This window comes from Acyrthosiphon pisum, chromosome A2 (assembly GCF_005508785.2).
Source record: "Acyrthosiphon pisum isolate AL4f chromosome A2, pea_aphid_22Mar2018_4r6ur, whole genome shotgun sequence".
Taxonomy (NCBI): Eukaryota; Metazoa; Arthropoda; class Insecta; order Hemiptera; family Aphididae; genus Acyrthosiphon; species Acyrthosiphon pisum.
Window position 1 is genome coordinate 61,880,357 of NC_042495.1, and position 10,342 is coordinate 61,890,698.

Sequence of the window (10,342 nt, forward strand, 5' to 3'; positions counted from 1 at the left end):
TTTTGTATTGAGCTAAATATGTTTAAAAATACCGGCATACCCTGCGAAAAAAGTCTGCGCACGCCTATGATTGTGGCACCAATTCACCATACCAGCTATAATCCAAAAAATATTAGGTACAACACTCAATAATTCGCTCGTTTCTTGTACAGTCGTAATAGAAATTAAAACGATCAACAATCAAATGGCGAACAAATCATTTCATTAAATATAGGAAAAGCAAAAGAACTTCAAGTAAAGACAATTCGAGTCTCATTGACACGTCATAATATAATACCTAGGCTATGAAAAAAAAATCGATAATTATTTTCATATTATAATTGTTTTTCAGATTTATCTGTGCATGATTATATAAATTAAAAACAGAAATACACAAACCAAAATTTAGTAGGTAGATAAAAATTGTTTTGCATACACATAACCTATAGGCTATAAGTAAATTATTTTTTTCATATTAGCTGACGTCCTCTTAACAACATGAAATGTAATTCACAAATAACGATGTATTTTTAGCATGGGTTTTACTTGGTATACCTACGTTTAAGTTAATATACCTATAGTAGTATACTATATAGTATGTGTAAATGTGTAATATTCACTACTAAATTTCACGCAATTTAAGTTGAAGTAAATTAATAATTACAATGTAACTATTAATATTTAATTATATACTAACATATTATCACATGTTTGAAAAAAATGTAGTGTTTTGTACTTACCTATTCTTTAACTTTTAAATATTTACACAAATACAAGTATTTAGAAATTCATTAGTTGTTTCAGACTTAATAAATAATAATTAAATACATATATTAATACGAAGTACTTAGTTGATTATAATATATATCGTTTGAAATAAAAATTTAGGTGGGTAACTAATTACCGATAAAACAATCACGACCCTTCAGAGTTCAGACTATGCGTTTTATCGGCTGTCGAGTACCTAAAAGCGAGATTAAAAAGCGCAAAAATCGTTGTTAATTATGAATTTAATATAAATAGTATATTAAATATATAAATTTAACGAAATGTATCTAATATAATAAGTTATATAATCATCTACATCAAACTAGCTAAAATGTTGTTCGGTGATTCAATCTATTTGGTGCAACAAACGTGTTCACTTGTACTTTAAAAAGCATATTATTATAGTTATTAATATTACTATACTGTATCTTGTACTACTTAAAAATCAAATCAATCGTGTTTTTGTAATTTACATAATTTAAGAAAAACATTTACATCAAGTAAGTACTTATAAATTAAAAATATAATCGAATTAGTTTTTGAGAACCTATACAATAATATATTTTAATTGTAATATTATGACTATACATAAAAATCAGCTCACTTCTGGAAATAATTTGTGTGGTTGAAGCTGCTGGTGAACTTGAAGAACCAGCGCATAAGCACTGCAGAACGTATTGTGTGTGGGTCCATCCTATACATAATAGTAGAGAACATGACATGCGGTTTCAAGTATTTTATAATAATTTAATAAAATATCCTGAAAAGTTTTTCAACTATCTATTATCGTATGTCAATTTTCTCGTTTGAAGAACTACTCGAAAAGGTCCGGCCAAATTTAACGAAGGAAATCACGCATCTTTGAAATCCTATAAGTCCGGAAGACGATGACTTTGAGGTAGTATTTTTAATTTTAGTTTAATTTTTATATTTTTATCTACGTTATCTATAGGTACCTATAACACGTATAATATGTCATGACTTAAACACGTCATCATCACATAATATTATTTATTTAGTATTAGCTGGTATAATAAGAAACTGGGGAATTTATACTTTTGACACCACAAAATACAAACTAGATTCAATAAAATTAGCTAATTGCTACCAAAAACCTCCTTCAAAATGTATGTTCGTAGAATTTTTTATACTAAAAAAAATTAGGTATTTTTAGAAACTATATTTTTTCATACAACAGTCGTCACTCAGTTGTAAGACCAATATATCTTTGCTTATTGTTCCGTGACGATTTACACCTAAAACCATGTCATAATATAATAATAGAAAGTGATACTTATTGCTACATAAGTAGGTACTTATATCAAAACAATTATTTGAAATAAAAATGAATTATTTATTTGAAATAGCATTACAAAATTGCGAACATCTCCTATTTTTGTTCAAAGCACAATATCTTTAAATTTATATAAAATAATAAAAAAATATAATACAAAATATATAAAGGAAAACATTACTTCATAACTTTATTTCAATATGCGAATAATTAAAATAATAAAGTAAGGAAATTAAAAATTATACAAAATAATATTATGTAAATTATAACTTGCCTGGTCATATTTTATACCTAATTAATGTTATTTATTATAAATAAGCAATCAAAAAAATGTTTATTGTGTCTGGTTTGATGGTGATGGTTGTGACGATTACGTAGGTGTGAGTGTGGTTTGAACAGTGTGATCTGATTAAGAGGATGACGAATTATGAGTATAATTAGGTTGTGCACAAGTTGGATTTGAGTATGGGTATGGTTGAGCATTTAAGTAAGAACTAGAATTATATTGTAAGTTAGACGATGAGTTTTGGTTCATTGTATATTCATTAAATTGTAAAGGAGCAGTTGGAATGGGATATCGAGGTTGTGGTTCATGTAGTACGTTTTGTTGTAAGGGTGGAAGTTGATTTTTATTATGTTTTCAATATTGAAATTCTAATTTTTGCGGCACATTTAATAATTTAAGGGGGCTGGAGCGTGATTTATTTTCGGTCGAAAACATAGCTCACGACTTCAATCACTACGCCCAATATAATGTCCCGATATTAATTTTGAAAGCAAATTTGAATTTGTCACTAAATTATCTATGCTAAGACAATTTCATTTTTCTGATTTTTATTTTTTTTTTCTTAGAAATTTACTAAAAAAAAGAGCAAAAATAGAACATATTCATAATTCAAATTTAAATACATTGATATAGAATATGAAAAATGTACGACAGTTAAAGCATAGTAAATTTAGAGGAGAATTCAAATCTGTTTTCAAAATTAAAATCGGAACATCCTACTGAGCGTAGTGATTGAAGTCAGAGGTAGATTTTTTGAAATAAAATGTTTGTCATTTTATAAAGCAATAAATGGTGACATGTGCATGCGCATTAGTAAAATGACAGACATATTATGATGCCCCTATACAACGTGATCGGTACTACGAATTACACACACTAATGTTCATCTACTTACAACACAAACACAAGACCCAGATAAAGAGAAATATAAAATGCCTAGTTTTTACTCCTTAGGATTGATTATGCTCCAGCCCCCTTAATGTAGGGAAGAAACGACATTACAATGCTCATGTCTGGATTTAATGTAATTTCTTGATTTTTTTTAAAGAGTTTGAGTAAATTACTATGAAATGTAATTTGGATTTTTTTGTTTTTGATTTGAACTAATAAGAGTAAATGAAACGTTAGCTGGTGTCAGGGAGGTATCATCATACATATCGTATAAACTGTGACGTCCTCTATCGTCTTCAACATTTTCAAAATTATCAGTTCTTCTAAAAATGAAATATAAATTTAATTGTTTGAATTTCATAATTAATATATACGCATAAATAGGCTATTGCTAAAAAATGAATCTAAATATTTTTATAATATCATTGAGTATTAAAAATTATGAATCAAGTAACAGTTGAATGTTTAAAGTTTCCCCGTGGTCAATATTTTTTAAATTGCAACAAAATTCTTAAGTGAGATCTAGTCGGCTTTGTCAAAATTCAAAATTTATGTGTAGTAAAATAAAATTGATCAATCTAAATATAAATTTACATAATAAAGTTATATAGATGTAAAAAACGGGAAAATGATTTATAAGAATTTTAAAATCAGAAAAATATTTATGCTTGAAAATAATACACGGGAATTTGTAAACCGGGAAAATATTCTACAAAGGAAAGTATTATTCCAGAATTTTACTTCCCCGTGTAATTATTGCCTAATATTTAAATTCCCATCGATTATTTTTTGGGCACCTAATATTTTTCTGATTTTTATTTTCCTGTGTAATATTTTCCTATGTAATTAGTTTCCTGATTTTGAATCAATTTTGAATCAAACCGACAAAACGCATAGTGTGATCCGGTCCTAACTATTGAAAAATTACAATGAATACATGCCTTATGAGATAAGTATTTTGTACGTAGATACTGCGTAAATATAAAATGATAAACATTTCTGTATTTACTTATAATTGTACCAACGTCTGGTTTGCATCAATAGTTTGTAGTCTTTAACAGATTCCAAATAAGGAACTATTTTTGTACGGCCTTTAAATCTATCAATAATATGAGCTAGAGCAATAAAAGCGGCATCAACATTAACATTCAAACAAGCAGATGTTTCAACAATTGGTATAGCTTTCTTAAATTCCTTTCGAGATACAAGTTTTTGAACTTCTTGAACATATGACTCATTTAATTCATCATTTTTGGTAGTTACTAATACCACAGGTTTTGTTGTATCCTTTATATTTTTTAATATATTTGTCACAGTTTCTAATTGTTTTTCTATACTACGACCGGGTACTACGCTGACATCAAACACGCATAAAAAACCATCAACATTGAATTTACCGGAGGGTAACACTTTTTGTTCAAATTTTTCTTCAATACCTGAAATTAATAGAATAATAAGTTATTACAATATTGAAAAAAATACCTTTTAGATTCTGAGCGGAGCGATGAATGTATTGATTTTACAATGATACATGTATTTTTTTTTATTATTTATTTTTTTTTTGTGTCTGTCATCATCTTTTAGCAGGGCTTGAAACCGATTGAAATAATTTCGGTTTCGGTTTCGATTATGTATACCGGTTTTTAATTTTTTCGATTTCGGTTTCAATTTTTCAACACCGGTATTAGGAAATTTCGGTTTCGGTTTCGATTTTGTATACCGGTTTTGAAATTTTACGATTTCGGTTTCAACTTAGCAATTCCGGTATTAAGAAATTTCTGTTTCGGTTTCGGTTTTGTATACTGGTTTCTAAAGTATTTTCAGGGGGCTGTATCGTCTATACAATTATCATTGTTTGTCCCGTATTGTCATATATAGTATTTGTTAGTAACTATAATTTATATCATTACTATTAATATAGCGACTAATAATTTTGCGAATAATGAAATGGTTATCAATATGATCTAATTAATTATGATCAAAATTTTATTATGAGCATTAATTATGCGTATTAATGAAATTTACGTATTTAAAAACACGTCAATTAATAAAAAAAAATAACGGTTTCCAATTTTTTCAGATATTGGTTTTGAATTTAATACCGATTTCCAATTTTTTACGGTTTCGATTTTGAATTCAATACCGGTATCCAATTTTTTTCGGTTTTGGTTTTAAATTATAATACCGGTATCCAATTTTTTCGATTTCGTTTTTGATTACGGTTTCGGTTTCGGTTTTAAAACGGTTTCAAGCCCTGTCTTTTAGGACAGTAAAAATGCTTAGATTTTTTCAACAATATCTTTTCTGAAAGGAAAGTGAATGTGATTGCGTAAAAAGTAAATGAATTCTAATATTATTCGAAAGCACAAGGGAAATTAAGAAAAAACAGGAATTTTTACGGAAAATCGATTTTGGTTTTTGGTATAACTCTAAAACAACATGCAATTTTCACTGGTTGTTTATATAAGCATTTTCTAAACACGATAAATTCAAAAAAATATTGATTTGTTTTGAACTGTTTACGGAAATTATATATTAAATAACCAAGAATAATGGTTTTAGTTATTTTGTTGTAATCTTATAATATTAATTCAACTTACCGGCTATATCGTATTAATAATGAGTAATATAAATATAAATGTAATTTAAAATATCCACACTGACAAACCTTCACCGCTCAGAATCGTTTTTCATATACAATGATTTTATATCATTGAGTTCAAATTTAATACCATCCATTATACAGTGACCTACTTGTAACCTACTTGTAACCTACTGTACAGCAGAGCAACATCCACTTACTCGCCTTTTTTTAAATATTAATCTCAACAATTCATGAATAAACATTATAATATATATTATGGTACATTAGAAATAAAGAATTATTGTTGTTTTAACTATTTAAAATACATTTGAATTCAAATATTAAGAGTTTTTAACATACCTAATTGGCTTCTACAAATATACATCAATTTTTCAGCTGATTCAATTTTAGTGGCCACGCAGCGTTTAATATATGGGTCCATTTTCACTCCTTAAAAATGTATATAAATAATTATTTAAAAATATACAACTTAAAATTTTTCTCTTCAATAAAATGCTTGTATGTTCTTAAATAAATTTAAAGCTAGTAATACTGACTTCCAATAATAATTAATATTACTACTCAAAAAAATATTACTTACAGTTCTAACTAATAACAGATTAACTCAACATTTTTAAAACCTTTTAGTTTATTATTAAAAAAAATACAAAACATGACGTGAAAAGACATTAAATATATAATATATAAAAAAAGTATAATAGCTTAGTTGGGCTAACCCTACACTGTCTAGTTGAAACTACTGATTGTGTATATATAATATACTATGTACCTAGGTATATTACATAGTGGATATCACGATATTAGTAATTAAATTGGTTTGCCTCATGATCATGCTCCTAAGATTTAAAATAAGCTAATGAAGATGAACCCCTAAAACCAAATGGCATACATTTATTAAATTTGGCCTTGTCGCCTTGATATAAATAAAAAAAAGCCCTAGACCCCGGGGTAGCAGGTCAACATTGCTTATATACCAATATGGGTGTTTACAAATTGCTAAAACAAAAAGGGTTATTTACCATTAAACGGTTGAAATGTTGAATCATCTATAAATTCAGTTTGTTCAATTACACGAAATGTGTATTCAGTACCTTCTGTAGATGTTTTTATAACTTCTCCCCAGTATAAAAAATTATCATTATTAACAACACGTCCACTAAAATCAGACTAAATATAGAAACATAATTAGATATAGGTATTAGGTACCTATATTTTGTATTAAATGAATGTACTGTTATTCTGTAATTCATGATTGATATTAGTATAATTAATAAACAATTACATTGCTTAGTAAAGAATTATGATCTTCTTCGAAGTCATTAGATGATGATCTCATGAATCTGTTACATAGACATGATTTACCGACTCCCACTGCTCCTTTTTCTTTCTCTGCACCAGAAAGTCCCACAACAGCAACATTAATATAACGGGGTATATCAGTTTTCTTTACGTATTGTTTTTCCATACGACTATAATGTAAACAGAAATATGACTTTTGGATTAGAACATTATTGGGTCATATTTCATAATAATACCTATTTAATTAAATAAATTGTTTTAACTTTTAAGATAAGTAGATACCTATCTAAATTGTCAACTACAGTTAGGTATAGGTACTTACCTAGATACTATATGAGGAAAGTGTTATGATAAGGGTAAATAGCTTGGTAAAATATATAAAAATGGATCATAGAGACACATATTATAACTTAATGGCCCCCCCGCTTTTTTTGCCAATATTTGTATATTATAAGTTTGTAATGGAACTATAAAATACTATACCTAAATGCTATAGCTATGTATAAATATATGTATAATATACACCTTGCCCCCCCCCTCCCCCGGTGAAAATTTCTGCGGGCGCCCTTGTAAGTTTGTAAAATATTAATATTTTAAAATACCTACTTATAACTCGGTTTAAAATTAAAATAATAATAAAACATAAAACCGGATAATAATAAAGAACATTGATAATATTCTTACCTTTATTTATAATTTGATAACAGGGCAAATTATTATGATACTAAAAGTAGCAACACAAAAATACAAAATGGATCCTGCTAAATTCAAATTTACTATGTTGCACGTTTCCAAGACAAGGACAACATATTATTCAGATATCACGTCCTCTTAATGTAAGACTATTCCAATGTATCATGACTAGTTTCATCTTACCAAAATGTGTTGTCCTTAAAACGTTGATAACTCATAACAATATTTTGTTCTGTACAATCAAATCGTGGAATTTAACTGAACTATATTATAATATGTATACACAAAAAGAAAACGAATACATTTTTATATCATAAGTAGTTAAATATATTATGCACTGTAACGTTTTAATAAATAAATTACAAAAATTATAGAATTATGGACAGTAATTACAATTTATTATAACTGATGATCAAATAAAATTTGAGAAAAGTTCATAATATTTTAATATGTCTATCGCACATATTATGATTACAAATGTACTTTAATATAATTGTGTTGTACGGACAGTATTTAGTGATAAAATAATAATCGAACTAATATAAATGTGTATTCATATTATTTATCGATTACACTATGTACCACTGATTATGAATCATACGTCACATCTCATCATGACGCATAATTTTAAACATTATCATAATAATATAGTATTACAGTTTAAATTAGTTTTAACTTTTAAAATAGGCAAATATGTAAAGTTTGATAATATTATTATTTTTTGTTCAAGGTTTCTTGGTCGTCATTTGGCATAATGATGCCATAGGTACACAATGGTGTAGTGTGTACTGACCACAAACAATAATATATATTTTATAATATATAGAATAATGTTATTCTATAGTTTTATACTTTCAACTTTTAAGAGATTAGTTTATAGTTAATTTTATATTTTATCATAGAAATATGGATCCATAGATTTAAGTGGTAATCGTTAAAAAAGAACACGGAAAAAAAGAACAATTTTTAAAAATATATTAGTTGATCAAAAAAAAAAGTTATTGATATCAAATTATTATTATTTATCAAAATTAAATATTAATGATATCGTATCGTGTGTGCTACAGTAATTAAGAAATGTTCAATATCCCTTTTACCGTTTTTATAATCTTCGCATAATGTTACAAGTCTAATTTGCATTTTTTCATAAATAGTATGTTTTTTTTTTGGTTCATATCCATCTATAACATCTTGAGCCAACTTCGTTTCATCGGATCCAACTTCCAGGCGTATTTTTGAAGCTTTTGATGAAAAAAAATTTTAAAAATCGAAAAGTTGCTAAACAGAATCGTTCCGATTTTTTATATTTTTAAGTAAATATGTGTGGGGGCATCGCCATCACAGGGTTCTTTTCTTTTAATGCCAGGTGGGGGTTACAGCCCCCCAAAATTTCAGCCCTAGTTGCGCCACTGGTACTTTCTTAACATTTTTAAAAATTTCAAAAATTGGAAATTGTTCTTTTTTCCGTGTTCTTTTTTTCCTTGGTCTTTTTTCCGGGATTCGATTTAAGTAGTATGTATTACTTTAAGTTTTAAGTTTTAACACAATGATTGATAAATTATTATCTATTATTTTAAAAGTATTATTATTATTATTTAATTTTCGTTTATTATTTTGAAACCTAAACCGACGGGTGACACAGTGGTAGTCAAACTATTGTGTCATGGGAAGGGGCTAATTTTTTTAATTTAACCTTTGATCATTAAAACCATATTTATTGAAGGTCTTAGGCTTTTAATAATAAAAATTGTAAAAAGTGTATCAGATTAATGATTACAAAAAAAGAATTATTATTATTTAATTTTTTTTTAATTATATATTATTACTTATAAATGTTGAAAAATCTGCTCTTAAGTGATGATTAATGATTATTTGTTTCGTTGTATCTAAATCAACTTGCAGTTTATTTGTACAATAAATTATAATATTATGATATTTGAATTTTTAACTGAATATTATATATTGTAGTATAATAAAATTGTACTATTGTACCTATAATAGGCAGCGGTATATTTAAGAATTGTTATAAGGAGGGGAAGAGTCATTCAATGGCATACATTAATATGACAAGATTACACAATAATGTTATTTCACTATGCGTCTATGCATATGACAAGTTCCAAAAATTGATCAAGATTTAGATTCTAATGTTCAACGTTTAGATGTCAATAGTAGGTATGTTATAATATATTACCATGCAATACAAATAAGATTACAATCAGCTTGTGTTTAGCCCACGATTTAAGATTGTATGGTTGCCCATCCATCGGTGACAATGTCTTTATATTGTGGCAACAGAATTTAATCCAAATCAGCTATTTCGATCTATTACTGGTGCGCCTAGTAATCTGATTTTCGTCTGTTGTTTTGCACCACCTTCTTGGCATTTGTAGTACCCTAGTTGAATATTTTATCCGCTTGAAACGCTACTTGCAAATCGAAAATTTCTATTGATTTTATGTTTTAAGAGGACGTCGCACCCGCATGTGTTGTCTCAGTCTTACATACGTACGTTATAGCAAATTTT

At 27.2% G+C, this 10,342-nt stretch overlaps 1 protein-coding gene across 3 annotated transcripts; it reads right to left on the bottom strand.

Annotated features, from left to right (window-relative positions):
- Positions 1 to 3,371: 3,371 nt before the first annotated feature.
- LOC100576017 (rho GTPase-activating protein 190-like) lies at positions 3,372 to 8,148 on the bottom strand. Of its 3 annotated transcripts, none has more exons than XM_003248474.4 (6): positions 7,999 to 8,148; positions 7,106 to 7,292; positions 6,843 to 6,990; positions 6,163 to 6,252; positions 4,228 to 4,654; positions 3,372 to 3,541 (listed from the first exon to the last, which is right to left on the bottom strand). In XM_003248474.4, exons 1-6 carry the CDS (start codon positions 8,031 to 8,033, stop codon positions 3,391 to 3,393), a joined length of 1,038 nt encoding a protein of 345 aa, XP_003248522.2. In that variant the 5' UTR covers positions 8,034 to 8,148; the 3' UTR covers positions 3,372 to 3,390. The 3 variants fall into 3 exon arrangements, 2 of the variants coding, with proteins under 2 accessions (XP_003248522.2, XP_008189211.2); XM_008190989.3 differs by having other exon boundaries at positions 7,807 to 8,112; XR_003839536.1 differs by having other exon boundaries at positions 3,436 to 3,541; positions 4,160 to 4,654.
- Between the last annotated feature and the right edge of the window lie 2,194 nt (positions 8,149 to 10,342).